This window comes from Ochotona princeps, chromosome 27, assembly GCF_030435755.1.
Source record: "Ochotona princeps isolate mOchPri1 chromosome 27, mOchPri1.hap1, whole genome shotgun sequence".
Classification (NCBI taxonomy): Eukaryota; Metazoa; Chordata; class Mammalia; order Lagomorpha; family Ochotonidae; genus Ochotona; species Ochotona princeps.
The window spans coordinates 15427106-15446577 of NC_080858.1; the positions used below are offsets into that span (position 1 = coordinate 15427106).

Consider the following 19472-nt stretch of genomic DNA (forward strand, 5'->3'; position numbering starts at 1 on the left):
TGAGATTAAGTGCCCTTCTTGTAAACACTGACCTTTATAGTTCACAAAATCTAAATACTTGTTTCCCAGAAACATTTCCACTATAGCTTCCCAGAACGTAGCAGCTCAGCTGTTGGAGCAGGGAAATTCATTGTGTCGATTAGTTTGAGTCTATGCTGCCATGTGCTGTTCTGTGCTCTTAAGGCCTATTAGTAATGGCATTGTTTAGATAAAAAGCAACGTCAACAAAAGGGGTGGCTTAAGGAGAGGTGGGAATTGTGATAGAGTAGGTAAAGATGCTACCTGTCATGCTGGTATCCCAGACAACCATTTGATTCTCAGCTACTCCACTTCAAATCTAGCTTCCTGCTCTTGTGTGTGGGAAAGCAGCAGAACATGACTCAAATGTTTGGGACCCTGTATCCATGTGTGAAACCTAGAGGAAGCTTCTGGTTCCCAGTTTCAATCTCATCCATCCCTGGTCATTACTGCCATTTGGGAATAGATTTCTGTGACTCACTCTCTGTCTCTTGCTGTGTTTCTGTCTTTTGTTTTCTTCCTGTGAACTCTGGTCTTAAATATTTTTTTTAAGAGAAAGCAAAGAAGGACAAAATTCTCTGTCATATGTGTATTTGGGCTTTATCAGGATACAATACTACAAGATACAGCCTCCCTCCCACCCCCAAGTAAGATGAAAAATACTGATTTTTTTCTCCTCTGCCCTACTTGCCAGATGAGATGGTCTGTACAGGTAAATTTGTATGACAAAAAGCAGATCACTTAAGTGAGTATGCTGGCTTTTGTCACGGAGTCACTGGGCTATTGCATTGGATTTTGGAGCTACAAAAAACATTTGGAGATACACTTGTTTTTAGATTAATCAAAAATCTGGGGCCCGGCAGCGTGGCCTAGCACCTAAAGTCCTCGCCTTGCACGCGCAGGGATCCCATATGGGCGCCGGTTCTAATCCCGGCTGCTCCACTTCCCATCCAGCTCCCTGCCTGTGGTCTGGGAAAGCAGTTGAGGACGACCCAAAGCCTTGGGAGCCTGCACCTGCGTGGGAAGTTCCTGGCTCCTGGCTCCGGATTGGCACAGCACCAGCCGTTGCAGCCACTTGGGGAGTGAATGAATCATCAGATGGAAGATCTTCCTCTCTGTCTGTCCTCCTTTCTGTATATCTGACTTTGTAATAAAAATAAATAAATCTTAAAAAAATAACAATAAATCTGGAAACTCATATGTAAGTGACATGTGTGGGAGTCCAAAGGTAGAAATGGTATTGTCAAAGCAAGGAATAGCTTTGACTTTAGCATTCCTTGGTCTTTCTAAGCTCATTGTCAAACTCAGTTCAGCTGTTGTCTGGGGCATTCACAGTGGCAAATTCAACAGTGTTGTTTCCTCACACTCACAGCAAGAATAATTTGGTTTGGATAGGATTGTTGCTGAACTACAGAGAGAGGGCTCAGTTGGAAAGACAAGAGGATATAGTTAGATAAGGACTTCCATTTCCACCACCTTTGGGAAAAATAAAAAAGTTGGCTTGCAATGAGATCAGGATGGAGAGGCAGGAGGGCAGTGTCTATTTACTGTATGGATAAGGGTGAGTTAGAGAGGGGGTTGGGAGAGTAGCTGAACCTGCTTGCTCTTTTCCTGGAGTGGTTTTTGTTAGAAGCCAGAGATACTGCAAATGCTGAAGTTTTCCTGCTTTTATAACAGCCTTCCATTCTGTTCTTACAAGAAGATCAGAAATAAGCACCTTTATTTTGTCAAATAATATCCACAAACGTTTTTCAGAAAGATTTCAGGAAATTGTTAACATTTATTTTATCTCTATTGAACAATTTCATGAATTTTTTTTAACATTTTTAACTGTTTTTATTTATTTGAAAGGTCTAAAGGTGAAGTGACACTGTGGTGTCACAAGTTAAGTCACCACCTGCAGCAGATTAAGCATCCTTTCCCTATCTATTTTTTTTATTATTTTTCTTTCTTTTTTTTAACATGTATTTTTATTGCATTTCCTTTTTTTTAAAACTAATTACATTGCATTATGTGATACATTTTTTTATGCACTGGGTTTCCCCCACCCCTCCCAAAACCCTCCCCCCACGGTGGATTGCTTCATCTTGTTGCATTTCCATAGTTCAAATTCAGTTGACATTCTTTCATTGGAGGTATTTACCAAGCATAAAGTTCAGCATCTTATTGTCCTGGTAAGTTCAATGGTTTCTTGGTGAGACCATCTCTGGTTGTTTTTGTTGTTGTTGTGCTCGATGTGGCTGTTATGAAATGATGTCAATTCGAAAAACAGTAATATTATTTCAACCCCAAACAGCCTGAATTCATGTAATAAGATATTGTGAAGTAACCAATGATATGAGTCAGATTGCTTATGATCTACATCAAAGAAATGTAAAACCTAATGTACTTGTAAGGCCCCATGATACTTGGAAATGGGGAGGGAGAGCAGAGAAATGTTACATCACCCTAGAAGGTGTGAGGAAGATGGGAAATATAACCTATCAGGATCATAACTGGTAACTCATAGACAACAGACTCGAATTAGCATTAGACAATAGCAAAACTACAAAGACATATGGGGGAATCAGGAGTAATCCTAACAACCTCTCAACAGGAGGTCATACGCATAGAGCAGGGGGGCACCCCAAAGTGGAATTGTTTTAATATATATGCATTTCTTTCATAATCATTCATATTTCCCTATGCTTTATAAAACACATGTTGCCCTAAAGCAGCATATAAAAGTTATATCTGTTTTTTCCCTGATTGCTATTATGGAATTGGAAAAATGTTTCATCAGAGAAATATTCTGTGATGGGCATGAACTTTGTGAGTGAAGTCAAGACAACATCACACACTCTTAGAATTTTATGAGCCTTTTGAATCTCCAGGGTCTACTTTCTAATTCAGGTACTTTCGCATGTATATTTATACTATTTCTCATACTACTGCCTTTCTTATGCCTTTCTTTGATAAGTTTCTAGAACCTAGATTTTTTTATTCATTTACTTATTAAGTTAACATATCAGTTGTTTTTCTAAATTTATATGAGGTTTCATATAACAAAAGAGAAAAAATTGTGTACTTCCTTTAAAATACTATGTGACCATGTGATTTGGGGTTAAAAAAACTTTATTCAATGTTTTTATGTGACAGAGTGGTTAAATTTTATTCCACATTTACTGCTTATTGCTTCTTTGACACTGGGTATGCAGTTAAACTTTGTACCTAGCTTAAGTCATCTGTAAAGCAAGAGTAGAATAATTCCTACTTCATAACATCATCATGACAGTGAAAAGAAAATAACATATACAAATACTTTATTTGAACTTTAGTTACCACTGTTCTTCCTTTTCTCATTTTCTTCTCATGACTATTAGCAGTAGCAGTAGTGTTTAGTTTCCTAACTGTATTGAATCTGTAAAATCTGGCTTAAGATGGAAGACAGCAGTTTTATCAACTGATTTCATTAAGAACTGGCAGTGATTTGATGGTGTCACTTGGAAAAATTCAACATATTGACTTGGTCAGTACATTTAGTGAAAACCAAAAATACTTTCTATCCAAGTTTCAGATGATACACTGTTTTTCTAGTTGCTCTAGATAGGAACCGTTAAATTGGAAGGAAAGAAATACTAACATGAAATTATCAATCCTTGTTAGGATTCCATCCTTAAACCTCCTCCTTCTTCTCACCTCAATACTGTAGCAGATCCTCCTTGAAATTGCCTGATAAAATTCACACTCAGTTTAGGAGTCGGAAGGTTTTGGTGATTGTCTCTTCCTCTAAATATCCAAACATTCTTTTTCACCTAGTAATTCATGATAGATTGCTGTGTTTTTGCTTTGTTTCAATTCCAGGTGATTGCATATAGTAATCCAGTTGTTGGCAAATCTGTATTATTTCTAGGGGGTGTGATTGTTCTATGCATTGGACCCAAGGTGGACATGCCTCTGTAAAAGTAGAAAAGTTTCATTTCTGGTCAAATGATGCAGAAGTTGAGTTGTTTTTCTGATTTCCGTCTTTATTTTATTTCGTTTCTATTCAGACTATTACCCCAAATATGATCAAATAACAGCATTGTTGCTCACAATAATTTTCAAGAAAGTTCTTTATTTGTTCTAGTCTCAAAGCATTGAAAACACTTTCCGCAAATGCATAAATGCTTTGTTTTCACTATTTATCCTTGAATTAAAATGGGTAAATCTTGAGAGAGCATTTAGAGTGAATCTGTCAGCCCATTCTTGTTGAAGTTCATAACTAAAGTTGACCCACTCAGAATTTGTATCTTTGTAAGTACCATCCTGTGTTTTCCTATTCAGTTAACAGATGTTAGTTATATTAGTTTGATGTTGCTCTTCCTTCAGATTGTAAGCTCTGTGATGGTAAGAGCTATGTCTTTAATGAACTGGGCATTCAGTACATAGAACTGTTCTGGTCAGTATGGTAGCATTTAGCTGTATATGGCTATGTACATTTAAACTAATGGTTTAATGTAGTAAAATTTAAAATTCAGTCTCTCTGTTGTACTGATTGGTACATTTCCATCATGGAAAAATGTTGCATTGGGAAGTATTTGTCTAGAGCAGTTGAAGGGCACTTAGTGGTTACATAGAAGGTACTTGTTGTATAAGTGAATTAATAAATGAATTGGCATTTTAGTTGGCTGATAGCAGTCAACAAATCTTGCTTCCATAGTCATTTTCAAAGCTAAATTTGACTTTTATTTCTTTAGGATTGACATTACCTCAGCCCAATTCACAATTATGGATTTATCATTAATTTACCAAATATATAATAGTGATTTAAACCTCAACTTGTCAAATATTAACTATGGTACATACATGTTGGCTGTCAAAATCATGGTCAATTTATCTTTACCTAAAACTTTTCTAAGTCCAAGATTGCTCATTATATGATAAGAAGCTCTTATAATTTCTCTAATCTGGGAAGAATGAAGTAAGATAATACACATATCAAGTACTTTGCACAGTGACTGACAAACTAAAATGCTTACAGTAGTGATTTTATCATGTCTTAATTTATCCTAGTTAATGAGATAATTTCATGGTTATGAGAAACTTTACTGCGTTTTTTTTTTTGAGAATTTCTTTTTAGCAGATATTTTTCACAATCAGTATTAGCTATAATTAAAAGTTGCATTTACTGTATTTTAAATATGAAATTTAATGGTCTTAGTTGGAGATAGCCAATTGGATTTAGCTTTTATTCATCTTTTAATTTTTATGACTGTAAATCTGTAAACTCCTGTAGAAAGGAAGCAATTCATCAGCAATTAAATCAAAAGATTTTCTTTCCATGCACAATAATACCTAACTGAGTTGAGGATAGTGTCTCACTTCCGTGCCCAATAACGTTGTTTCTCTTCTTGGATTGGAAAATAACATATGTTGTTGTGATAACAAGAGGTACTGAAACATACACTACCACAATATCAGCTGACTTTATCTAATATAAATTTCCTTCTTTTTGTGTGTGACTTTCACTCTGGTCGCTTGGTACCTTTATTGTTAGTATAAACTTGTACTCATATTTCAGAGTTTATGAACCTCTCAAGTTCACATCAGAGGTGACTTGAATTTTTCATGAACAAACAGCTGTTAAGCAGACTGTAATACAGAAAAATGCACGTATGTTTAGGCACACTGAGAACATGCATTCCATTTTATCCCCCAGAATAAATAATAGCAACAGGATTTTAAAAAGGTAGAAACTGGGTAGACCTTTGGAATAGTGATAAAGATGCTGCTTGGGATCCCGTATTGGAGTGCCTGGTTTGAACCCCTGCTCCTCCACTTCTTGTGCAGTTTCCTGCTAATGCCCACCCTGGGAGGAAGTAGTGTTGGATTAAGTACAGGAGTCCCTGCCACTCATATGGGAGACCTGGATTGTGTTCCATGCTCTTGATTCCAGCCTAGCTCAGTCCTGGCTGTTGTAGGCATTTGGGGAGCATTTGGATAGAAGATACCATTGCTCTCCTGCCTTCAAATAATCTTGAGATGTTGTTGCTTATGTGTAATGGACCTGATTGAGCACTCTGCAGATTTCTCTACTGTCCAGGCTATCCAGCATCAGATCTCTGATTGGTACATGTGGAACAGCTCATTAACATACACCTTACCCAATCAGAGAAGTTTTGTTCTTTAGTAATACAGGAAAGCGGTGAGAGGCATCCCTCTATGCAGCAGGCCTCCTGGGCACCGGGAAGCCCTGTTTACTTCATCCTTATCTTTGTGTCTCGTTCTTCATGGTCATGAGACAAAGAACCTGGCCTAGAAGAGAAGCTGTAACACAAAAGATGGCCAAGCTCTCCGAACCTGGCAAAGAGAAGTAATGACGTGATGGCAGAGAAGAGAGCTGTGATAGTCCTGAAGAATCTGTCACATCTCACCAAGACAAAATGCACACCTGAGTCATTATGGCTGAAGACCCGTCCTAGCGCTGCTCCTACAACACCAACATCAGAAGTTCAGCAGTACAGGCACACAAGTATAGATGTGGATGGTCCAAGCAGAGTCCTAACAACTACATAAAATACCCACCCTCTACAGTTTCTGATCATGTTTATATTGTTCTACACCAGAAATCGGATATAATTCAGAATTCAAAACATAGAGAAAACAAATTGGCAAAAATAGGGAAAATGAATGAAGATTTCAGAATATATAAAGATTGAGAATCACGATAACTACCTGACATTCAGCAATGACTCTGGAGACAGAACAGCAATGGCTTCAAATTTCTGCAAAAAAATTTCCAATCTATTATTTACAACTAAAACAGTCGCATACAAAGGTAGAATAAAACTTGTTTTCAGTCATGTAAGCCTTTAAAAATCTATCATTCTTATATTCCTTATCAGGAAGTTCTTGAAGTATGTGTTCCATCAAAATAAGAAAACAAGAACATGGAAGTCAGAGTTGGGACACAGGAAGTAAGGAGAAAGATGAATGGAATGCAAAGGTAGATGGCAAATTTGGATTCCACCAAAAAGTCACAGAGCCGACCTTGAGATTAATCTCCTGAGATCAGAGCAAGGAAATTTGGTGTTCTGGGGGAAGGCCCTCACCAAGAAACACATCACAGAACAACAATAAAATAGATCATCTTTAAATGTACTAAAGGAAGTTTCACTTTGGGTCAGTAGTAAAGCATTGAAATTATGGCTACACGGGAAGGTTTGAGAGTTGGAGGATGATGGCTGTTAATGAAAACAAGACAGAAGCTTGTCCACGAATGCCAATGCAATCTTAGTTTACTGTGAATAGCATTTACACAAGTGCACCGAGTTAAACACTAATAGTCTGACAAAGATTTGACAGAAGACGCATTTGCTCTTTTTGATGCAGATTCTCCCTTCACTTCCAGCATCGTGCCTCATTACCTTATTACCACCTCCCAAGTTAGCTATTCTTCAATCACTCCAAACTTTGGGGGATTCTAGGTACAGAATCCTGTCTTGTCTTTGCACATCTCTCTTCTGAATACCACTCTGCTCACATCTTGTAGCCTCTTCAGGTGGACTTTCTCCCGTACCTACTTTTTCCTTCTCAGCCAGAGCTGTCACTTTGTATTCTGTGTTTGGGTTTGCCCTGTTGCACTGTGCATGACCCTTCAGCTGTGTGTCTCTCCCACCATAGTGCATGTTTCCAAAGATATTTTACCATTTCCCTAAAAGTTCTCCATAAGATAGGAATGTTATCAAGGAAAGTTTTGGTCATTTTAAGTTTTCTATGAGTTGGATGAGCTGTCAGAAATGTGTGTGTTATTAGCATTGCCCACTGACAATCTGTTATTTTTTAATTCAGCCAACTGTAGACAGTTACTGGAGTGGGTTTTGTTATGTTTTGACTCTTCATTACATCACTTTCTAATAGCATGTTAAAACTGCCTCATTTCTTGACAATAACTGAAAAATAGTGTTTTGAAAAGAGTGCATCTTTATCTTTGGGATTCAGCTGTTAAAGGGTACAGAGTCATAAGAAGAAGGAGCTCATCAGAAAGACTTATGAGTTTGACCTCACCTACCTAATTATGGATTTTCCACAGACTTGTAAAGTTAGGATGGTTGTATGCAATCATACCTAAAGGAGTTTACAAAGCATTCTGTTTGAGCAACCCTGCCCCTGTGTAGTCCTTATGTTAGAACCTAAACCCAGACAACCATATTTTGGTGAAGTAGAGCAAAAGGAAACTACAAATTGTTTTTGATCACATGTAATACTTCTCTGTCCTCTTATCACAATAATCAATGATTGAGTAGTTATTGCATATAGGGAACAAAGTGGAGGTAAGAAATAACATTTTTAATAAAATAAGTCAGAAGTAGTTGTGAGATGGCCTAAATGGGTGCATTATATTGCATTAGAAAGCTTTATTTTACCTCTTTTGAAGGATAAAATTCCATTTTCTTTTTAAAAAGGCCTCTTTGGTTTAATGACTTTTTCCATGTTGTAGCCTTAGGGGAATCTATTTATGATTCAGTAAAATAGAGTGTATTCAGTATATTAGTTATTTGAAGGTACTCGCTTTGTGGGTTGTAACCACTTGTATATATTTTGTACATTTTGTGAAACATCCATCCTCTTAAGAAGCTCAAGTAACAACTCAATGAGTCACCTGTTGAATACTGTTTACCGTTTAGTGTCCTTTGCTCTAAGTAATGAAGAAAAGGTAGTCATGTGGTGAACTGGGTGGTTAAACATTAACAAGTTTTATCTCATCTGTGGGCTTGAACTCATATAACTGTACCTGTGCTGTTTTACGATTTACTATTTTTAGAAGCCTTCTAATCTGTCAGAATGCCATTTGAATTCACAAGTCTCAGTCTCATAAGGCTGCTTCTAGAGCTGGTTTCTCTCTCTTTTTTAGCCCTGTCAGGTTATGTCAAGCTTTGGTTACCATTGATTTATTTTCCTTTGTCAAGTAGGTTACCTTCTAGTATGTTAGTATAAAATGCTAGTGTGGAAAATGAATGTCTAGCAATAAAAATATACGTGCTCTTAATATTCTCAGTGAGTTTTTAGTGTTCTGCTCAATGGTACAAACTTAATTTGGAACCTTCCCATTCACTGTGGTTCTTAGAATATCAGTGAATACTCTCTCTCAAGGCTGATTTACAAAACAAAAACAAAAACAAAGCAAAACAAAAACAAAAACAAAAAACAGAGAGAGAGAGAGAAATATGAAAAAAAACTTCTGGTATGGGGTAGGGAGGGTATAGCAAATTTCTCCATAATAAATTTTAAAATTTCACCCCCTGAAATCTGTTTAATGGAGAGCTAGACTGGCAGCAAGTTCTGCTTTTATTTATTTTTTTATCCTGGGAGAAAATTCCCACAGTGAATACTTTTGCCTCTTTAAGAATTGGTACCCAATCACCGTGCTTCTGGGGCAATCCTACCTTCTTTGCTTGAGTTTAGATTTTAAAATTCTGATCAACTTTTCGTGGTGTTCGCCAACATCCTTTTTAAGTACTGGATCTCGCTATGCCCTCATTTCTCCAGTTGCTGCTTTTTATTAACCAGTATTTTTCACCTTTCACCGGAATGCCGTGTAGCTCAGTTCTTGTCTGAGTCACTGAAAAAAAAAAAGAGTTTTATGGAGGAAAATTCATTGAATTTCTTTGAAAATTCATTGAATTTGGGCCCAGCGGCGTGGCCTAGCGGCTAAAGTCCTCTCCTTGAACGTGCTGGGATCCCATATGGGTGCCGGTTCTAATCCCGGCAGCTCCACTTCCCATCCAGCTCCCTGCTTGTGGCCTGGGAAGGCAGTCGAGGACGGCCCAAAGCTTTGGGACCCTGCACCCGTGTGGGAGACCCTGAAGAGGTTCCTGATTCCTGGCTTCGGATCGGCGCGCACCGGCCCGTTGCGGCTCACTTGGGGAGTGAATCATCGGATGGAAGATCTTCCTCTCTGTCTCTCCTCCTCTCTGTATATCCGGCTTTCCAATAATAATAAATCTTAAAAAAAAAGAATTTGATGAATTTGAGTCTCTAGGAATTCTCCATTTAAGAGGGAAACAAATAGGCCCTACACAGAATCAATAAATACATGCTGGAGAATAGACAAGTCTGTCATACAACAAAATTCTAAATAATGTTTGCAGGGACACCCAGTTAATGAGTTGGAGCTTAACTATCCCATAAGCATGGCCTGTGATTAAGTGACTTGGTGTCAGTGCCAAAGGGTGACATTACACTTCTTACCCTAGTCAGTGACTGTGAAAATCCTAGGCTAAGTCATGCTACTAGCACATATCTAGGTATGGCGAAAGGGAAAGAGATTATTTCTGCAGACTTCTTTCACCACACATGTAAATCCAGGACAGTCATGAGAAACACATCAGAGAAACCCAGTTGAAAATCATCCTATGAAATATAAGTGTACAATGATCCACACAAAACTCCCAGTGTTGTTACTGTGTATTGAATTGTGAAGCAGTTCAATCATGACTAGGTGTTCAGTCATCACTGTGAAAAATTAATATCAGATGCAAACAAAAGCAAAGACAAGACATTCTGAAATTCGAATTACTTATATTTGGAAATCTAAAAATTTCTGGTACTAATTTAAGTTGCTGGTTTAATCTTATGGTACCCTTATTTTCTCTTCCTACAGTGATTGCTCATATTTTATTTCTTTTTCTTTGAAAATGTCAGAGTTTAAAATTTTTGATGTGTTTAACTTAGGTCTTAAATTTTTTCAATTTTTTCCTTATAATTGCCAAATAATGTTATATGTGGAAAGTAGGAAGAAAATTGTGACCCTGGCTTATAAGAAGTCTTTTTTTTTTTTTTTTTTAAGATTTACTTATTTCTGTTGGAAAGGCAGATTTACAGAGAGAAGGAGAGACAGAGAGATCTTCCATCCACTGGTTCACTCCCTAAATGGCTACAATGGCTGGAGCCTTGCCAATCCAAAGCCAAGAGCCAGGAGCTTCCTCTGGGTCTCCCACGTGGGTTCCAGATCCCAAGGCTTTGGGCCATCTTCTGCTTAGATCCCATTCCATGAGCATGGAGCTGGATCAGAGGTAGAACACCCAGGACATGAACCAATGCCCATTTGGGATGCCAACATTGCAGGCTTATGGTTAGGATGCTATGCTACTGCTCCAGGCTCCATAAGAAGCCTAAGTGCTGCTACTTCAACTCAAACAGTTGGAGCAATTATGGTTTTATTGTATAGTCTTGATTAATTAAGTAGTTAATTGAGTGTAATTAACTGCATATGAGTCCTTAAACTACTAAAGAAGACTTGGTCTCATTTTTAAATTGCTTTAACAGTTTGGGAAAATAAAGCACGTAATTTTTCATTGAGGATTGATTATTTTTTAAATCATATCTATAATCCTTATAGATATAAATTGTAGCAGTCTTTTAAAAGTCTAAGAAAAAAAGGTGAACATTTGTTTCTTTTGCAAGATGTTTATGGTAATGGTTATCTGTTTAACTATTTGAAAGCCTCCATATTGCCGCATGAGCCATTGTGACAAGTGAGGAAAGTTTTTATGTTTAAAAATCAATTTAGCAATTTGACATTTTCTAATCACGTTTCTAAGGTTCTTATATTCTAACGGGTCGCTTTTTAAACTCTAAACACAAACCATGTGTTTATTTGACTGTCATGTAAAATTAAACATGAAAAGATGAAATGCTGTGATTATTATTTTTCATGAAAACCAGCTGTCGTGACTTTGAAATGCAAACCAGATCAAAATCCATGCAAAGCCTGGGAATTTTAACATTTATACTGAACGAACCACTTTGTTAACCACAACAAGAACACATTTTTTGTATGGTGGTTATCTTTGGACAAAATTTCCCTGTCTGCCCCCTTGATCTTTGCACTAGCCATGTGAGCTTACCATAGAGTTTACCTCTGGTTTACTGATGAGAGGATTGAATCAGAGGCTTAAATTTCCTAGGCTGTACACAGTCAGAAATAGTGTTTGAATTCCAGTCTCTAATCCTAAGTGCTTGAATCCTAAGCCTATTAGTTCTCCATCAACAATGTTATTTCAGGCCTCTTGTCTTGGCCTCAATTCTAGGATGTAGCAATGGTACACTCCTATGGATATATGAGAGCTCATTGTGAAATGTTTAGGGAGTTTGTGAACTGCTGTTAAACTACTGCTGACTTGAAATCAGCCGTGGTGGAAATATTTCTACTGTGGAAATCAGTAAGCACTGACATATCAGGTCATCCCACTCCTAAATCCAGATTGTTGCATGGAAACAACAAAAGAAGAATAGAGATATGTAATGTAAACATACATTTATAGCTGCAGAATAGAAGTCAGTATTTTCTGGCTTTTTAATTTAGGAATTTGCTTTTAAGTAGCGGATAATTAGGCACAGCACTAGTAGAAAAGCTTAATTGAGCCTGAATGTTTAGAGAACCATTGTACATTATGTTTTCAGAACTAGGTCAAGGGGCTGTGATGATCTGCAGGGCTTTTCACTTGTCTCAGCCTGTGTTGAATTTCAAGCACATCCATGTGTATTAGGACTTTTCTATATATGCCTCATTTGAATTAATTTGATCTCTAAGAATACAGTCAGTTGTTTGAGGATGGAGACGTTTGCTGCCCTGTGATTCTGAAACATGTGCTATGGACAACAATTCTATTCTTGATGCATTTTTTTTTTTTTTTTAGAAAAGAGAGAAAGGGGGAGCATGGAGGGGAGAGAGGAAGGATTGAAAAGGGACATATAAGCAGTTGGGAGGAGAGAATCTTCAGTTCACTGGATCACTCCCCCAAGGGACACCATCAACCTCTTCCCATTGCCTGCTCTCACCTGTTGCCTTCTCAGGTGCATCAGGAGGAAGCTGGATTGGAAGCAGGGTTGTCAGGGCTCACAACTGTGATACACATCTCGACTAGTAATGGGCGTCTCAACTGGTAACTTTAACTCTCTGTCCCAAACACTTGCCCCCCTTCTTATTTCTTAAGGAACACAGTTGTCAAACATCCATTCCTTTAGAGCTAATAGTCTAGCAAAGAGTCGGGAAATAATTTAAGTAAATGAAAATTGTGAGTATTTTGAAAAGAATTGTTTATGAAGAAATAGAGAGTTTCTGAAGCTACAATTTAGTCAATAAAAACTTTCCTGAGCACATTGAAAGCTGAAGTAAGAAATAATCAGGTCTCAAATAAAATGCCTTTATGGAGGTTTTCTTTGCCTTCCCAATCGGAATTAAATTTCTTCATTGTCTACCCCTTTGTCACCCTGAATTTTCCCTTTGTAATAGTGAAGTTTATACTTTTATGTTTATTAATTATATGCCTATTTTTCTCCACCAGACAGTTGGGCCTATAGTTGGAACAAAGTCTGGTTCATGTTAGTAGTCCTAGTAGTTTTCACAGAACCACATAATAGTCTTGCTATGGTGGTTAGCGCTTCTATGGTAGTTTGCTCTTATCGTAAATCTGGGGCACCTTCTGCCTAACTCTTAGTCATTGAGAGGACATGGCACTCTAATGTGTATACAAAGATAAAAGTTAGGAAACTGAGATGAGATTCAGAATAATTGAGTAGCACAGAATTCAGAGAAGGCCAAATATCCTGGAGTAAATAGAAATAATCCAGATGTAGCTATTGTCTAGAAGAAAAAAGGGAAAGCTATTTCACTTGGTAGAAAGTTTCACTTGTTTTCATTTGTTTGAAGTGACTTTGTCCATTTGTAAAGCAGATTTTTAAAATGTTTTCTGAAGTATCAGAGTTGATTTGTGAGGTTATTTCTTAAGAAAAGAGAAATGACAAAATGAGCACTTTGTTGGAAAAAAGTTGTATTCAAACATGTGTTTATATGATGTTGCCAGATGTCATTTGAAGACATGGGAAAATAAAAGAAGGGGTGGAGGAAGGAAGGAAAAGTATGTGCAGAAAGAATGACCAGAAAGCACTTGATGATGGGACTTTCAAATGACATCTTTAAGTGATAGGGCTCTGGGTAGTATTTTTTTCCTTAGTGCTTTTCTCTACTTTCCAAGTTTCCAAATGCAATTAGTCTCTCTCTTTTTTAAATTAAAATAATAAAAAGTTATCTCCAAGTTGACACTAAGGAGTTTGAGCAGGCCACGTGCATGAATGATATTTGTAGACTTAGAAGACTCAGGACGGCTTTTGGACCTTCCTTTTCCTCTGCTAAGTTTAGTTGAAATGCTAGTGTATTCACATTCAATACCGTTTGTGTTTTTGTTTTCATGTCCGCTTCTGCCTCTGGATCCTGACTTCTCTGAGAGTGGAGATCTTTTATCAGTTAATCTCTAGTACCATGGCTGCAAGGGGCAGATACGTGTAGAATGAATAACTTGAGGCTAAAGTACCTGATGCTTTTATTGCCTTTAATCTGTGCACTTTTATTTTTTTTTTCCAACACAGGAGTGAAAGACACGATGAATGGTCATATTTCTAATCCCAGTGGTTACGGAATGTACTCAACGCCAGTAAAGTAAGTTGAAAGATTCATATTTATTTTCTTTGGGGAGGGGGATTTGAATGGGCAGTTTTAATTACTAATTATTTGAATGGCATTTATTTATTTATTTATTTGAATGGCAGAGAGGGAGATTCATATTTGTCCCCCAGATACTCATAATAGCTAGACTGGGTCCAAAACCAGGAGCCTGAAACTCTGTCTGGGTCTCCATTGTGAGTGGCAGGGACCCATGTACTTGAACTAACAGCTTTGCCTCCCATCCTGCACATTAATGGGAACTATAATCAGAGGTGGAGTTGTAATTTGAACCCCCACACTTGGATATGGAATATTGGTAACTAAGCAATGTATTTGTTGCCATATTAAATGCCTGCACCTTGTTTTGTATTTTAAATGAAAATGTTTCATTTCTTAATCTAGTTTATTTCTCATTAAGATACTATCTTTTTTATTACTAACATGTTTTCATTAAAGGTTTACTGTGTTTGTGAAGAATAAAATGATAAAGTAATTATGTGGTGTTAGAGATCTCATAATTGAGAAATATTTCATTCTGATGTTTTTATCATAATTATTTTTCAAAGTTAAATTGATGCTCCATTTCAGAACTTTGAGCTTTTCTTGAGCTTTCTATTATTGTTACTCAAACTATATTGACATTTGAGGAGGATTACATTTCATAACACTTAATGCATACTACCTAGAGAGAATGAATTTCTAGTTCTCAAATGTGATGTAAAAGCCTTCAGTCCAGCTGCCTTTGCTACATTCATTAACTCTTTTTTTATTAATTTATTTATTGATTGATTTCATTGCATTATGTGACACATTTTTTTTTTTATGCACTGGAATTCCCCCCGCCCCTCCCCAAACCCTTCCCCTTCCCCCCACGGCGGATTGCTCCACCTTGTTGCATTTCCATAGTTCAAATTCAGTTGAGATTCTTTCATTGGAGGTTTTGACCAATCATAAAGTCCAGCATCTTATTGTCCTGGTAAGTTCAATGGCTTCTTGGTGAGACCATCTCTGGTCTGAAGGTAGAACCAGCAGAGTATCATCCCAATCAAGTAAAAAACCCAACATAATATTTACAACCATTTACAACATTATGGCATTAATTGACATGGTATTGATTAACCAGTATGTTACTGGGGAAATGCAGGTTCTCGACTGAAACCTGTGACTTCCTCATAGACATTTCAATTTTGGTTAATATTCAGCCATGTTCTATATACCTTAAAATGGCTATAGATTGCTATCCAGCTGTCTCTTGTCTATTTCAATGTTAGTATTTAGCATTTTATAGCATTGAAGCATGATTTTGCTAAACCTGGTTGTTTTTGGGTAGTCTAACTCTATAACTTTAACAGGACAAATGTCAACAGTTTAGGTGAACATTTTTGGGAGGGGTGTGCAGAGAAATCTTCAACACCCCAGAGAGGAGTAACTGATCTTTGTGTCCCACCCAGTGAGTTATAAGTGCATCCCGGCTGGCCGCTTCCTGTCTGTTTCCAAGCCTTCCTAGTTGTTCTCTGTCTATCTATTCTAGTTTGTTTGTTCATATGTTTGTTTGTTATGAGGGGTTTCTGGAGCAATCCTGATGGTCCTTACAAAAGAGGGTGGGGACCCAAAGTTGGAAGCAGGCAAGGGCCAGAGAAAGCTTCCCTCCCTAGTTCCGAAGGAAGTTTACTGTTCTTCTGTTTCTGCGGACTGCTCAGGGATCCTGGTTGTCATTCCGATGACCCTGGATCCTGCAAGGCAGGAATTGGGCTTCTTCCATCCCACATTGTAGGTCCAAATGGGAATGGGTGACCTCAGAGTTCTTAGCCTATGAAGGCACTCCTTTTCCCCCGTGGTCTCCTTGGCAGTAGGGATGTAGTCCTCGGTGGTCGTACTGAAAGTCGTTGGTGAGGCTCCAGGAGTCTTCAGGGTTGGGATACAAGCCTCCTCCTGTCCCCCTGCTCCACTCTGGGGTCCCCCCCTGCTCTATGTGTATGACCTCCTGTTAAGAGGTTGTTAGGATTGCTCCTGATTCCCCCCACATGTCTTTGTAGTTTTGCTATTGTCTAATGCTGACTCAAGTCTGCTGTCTATGAGTTACCAGTTATGCTCCTGATGGGTTATACTTCTCCCTTCTTCCTCACACCTACTGGGGTGATGTAAGATTGCTCCGCTCTCCCCTCCCATTTCCAAGTATCATGGGGCCTTACAAGTTCATTAGGTTTTACACTTCTTGATGTAGATCATAAGCAATCTGACTCAATCGATTATTGGTTCACTGGTTACTTCACAATATCTTATTGCATGAGATACAGGCTGTTTGGGGTTGAAATAATATTACTGTTTTCTGGATTGACATCATTTCATAACAGCCACATCAATCACAACAACAACAACATCAACAACAGAGTATAGCACCCTGATAAAATAATGTGCCTCTGAGTAACCAACACATGCTTAATTAAAAGGAAACACAGAAGTCTTTTGGGAAAAATGATGCCATCGTCTGCTTCATGAGCACGTGATGAATTCTACTAGTGGAAAGAGATTATTTGGGAGCAATCAGACTGACATAAAAACATTACTGCAGTCTTGTTTGGTCTGTCCTGCCTCTCATTAAACTCTGGAAGTTATTGATGCATTTTGAAGCCCAACTCGACCCGACCAGCCCTCTACCCAGCCCAGATAAATACTGGCATATGCGTTTCTGTTTAGCAATCCCACCCCTATTTTGGTTTCGTGTTCATCAGAGGGGTAGTTACCTAGGAGGAAGATGCCCACTATTTTCCTACTAGGCCACTCGAGCTTCTGGGTCTTGGTTTGGTTGGTAACTCAATCTGGTTCTAATAGTTCTTATGGGTACTCTCATTCAAACCTTCATGTCTCAGTCCCACTCTTGTCCTAGTGTTTATGTTTACTATTGCTGGGAATCACCAGGATTCATCTCTGACATACACAAAGGCTGGCCTTATTCAAGAGTGCCCCTGGGCAGCTTTTTCTGATCGTAAAAACTCCGTAGCTCGCCGCCGGGCAACCAGCTGGCAGAGCCTGGCACCATTTGGTGCACTGGCCGCCCAAAGCCAGGGACCCCCTCACTGCCTTGCGGCGGTGGTCTTGGCATGCTGGGTCCTCGTTCTCGGGTCCGGCCTGGCTGAGGCGCTCCCCCAGGGCCGCCCCTAGCCCTGGGGGGCAGCCAGCCGTCCCCAGGCCAGCAAAGGTTCCAGTACCTCCCCCACTAAGCACTTGCCGTTCAGTAGACTTTCTGAAAAGCACTTCGCTACTCTTAAATCCATTCCATGTATTTTCTCCTTACTTGGTTCTCTACCTGTCTACTGAGTGTCTTTACATTCTTTATAGATTCACTTTAGTAAAGTCTTGGAAAACTTGAAAAAATTTACTCCTTGTTGGGTCTTACCTGTGACATACATTGATTTTCCCAGGTATCATATCCTGTAGTAACTGTTTTACTTACTTCCCCTCTCTTAACTCCTTACTCTCCCAGGTTTGGGAGCTTAATAAATACATACTGAATAAATACATAAGACTCAAATAAACCAGTGTTTACTTCATATAGCATATTAGTAACAAGCAATTTATAGGATCAAATGGGTCATATTTAATCCCAAAGTATTTGGGTTTATGGTATTTCAAATATTTGTTAAAAATGTGGTTATTTCATAATGGTCTTAAATCCCTTGGAACTTACTTAGATCATGCTTGGATGTGACCAACCCACACTCTTCTAACAGAGTTGCAATCTTATTCATTGCCCATGACCCCAGTTCCAACTTGATACTTGAGAGAAGGCTGATTTGTACAGCCTTAGACTTCACTGAGGTTAGGTGGTTTGTATTATCATCTCTTCACCACTTACCAGGGCAGAGTGTGTATAAAACATGATGATGGTTACTGGTATTTGTGTTTTCTAATTCTGAACATTTCTTCCTTGCCTTGGCTATAACTCAACACAATAACCATCTTTTTATTACAGTGGCTACGGTTCATCACCTACCTATTCCCAAATGGACCGAGAGCACAGTTCAAAAACAAGCGCAAAGGCCCTTTATGGTAGGTAGATTTCATGGAGTACGTTTCTGTTTCTCACAACTTTTTACAAATTGTATCCAGGTGGGTCATAATTTGAATCTAGATTTAGTTTTTATTCTTTGGAAGGATGTGCTGATAACTAGATATGGATGATTTTAAAGAAGAGTTTTTAACAACCAAAGGATATGTCACTGTGTTCTTAGAATTGTATCTCATCTGTTAAGTATTAAAAATTTTTAAAAGATGTTTAAAAGTAAAAAGGAAGTTTTTTTATTGTCGAAATTTTTATTTATGTGTTTATTTATTTTTATTAATTATGTTGCATTATGTTTCACAATTTCATAGGTTCTGGGATTCCCCCACCCCTCCCCGTGCCCTCCCCCCATGGTGGATTCCTCCACCTAGTTGCAGTATTACAGTTCAAATTAAGTCAAGATTCTTTCATTGCAACCATATACCAAGCATAGAGTCCAGCATCTTATTGCCCAGATAATTTCAACAGTTTCTTGGGGAGAACTTCTCTGGCCTGAAGGTAGAGCTGGCAGAATATCATCCCATTCAATTGGAAGCCCCAGAACAACAAAAAAGAAAGGTTTTTACAAATATTGCCAACACTACAGAATTAGGTTGCTGTCATATAATTTCTTTTTTTTTTTTTTTTTGTCATATGATTTCTAACTACAGGCAAAGCATATTGCAGTTCTTTTGGGTGTCTATTACATTACACCTGTAGTTTACCCGGGGTTTTCCAGTAATGATTTGTAATGTGTTTGTGGATCGTTGTAATTCTTCCTACTGATTGTGGGATTACAGTCAGAGAACTTTCTCCATAAAGAACTTTCTCCGTATAGCCTTTCAGCTTTTCAGATAGCGGTCCTAACACTGTTTCTTACTTTCAGTGCCCACTCTAGATTATCTCACTTACACACAGATTGTTTCAAACTTAAAGTAGAAAATA

General features: G+C 38.1%; 1 protein-coding gene across 3 annotated transcripts in view; it reads left to right on the top strand.

The window, feature by feature from the left end:
- The window catches only part of EPS8 (epidermal growth factor receptor pathway substrate 8), a 154180-nt gene that overhangs the window by 80691 nt on the left and 54017 nt on the right, over positions 1-19472 (top strand). For all 3 annotated transcript variants that reach the window (XM_058655784.1, XM_058655785.1, XM_058655783.1), the window contains 2 exons: positions 14410-14479; positions 18459-18535. In XM_058655784.1, the coding sequence (XP_058511767.1) occupies positions 14424-14479; positions 18459-18535 (133 nt within the window). In that variant the 5' untranslated portion in view covers positions 14410-14423. The remainder of the gene's footprint in view (positions 1-14409; positions 14480-18458; positions 18536-19472) is intronic.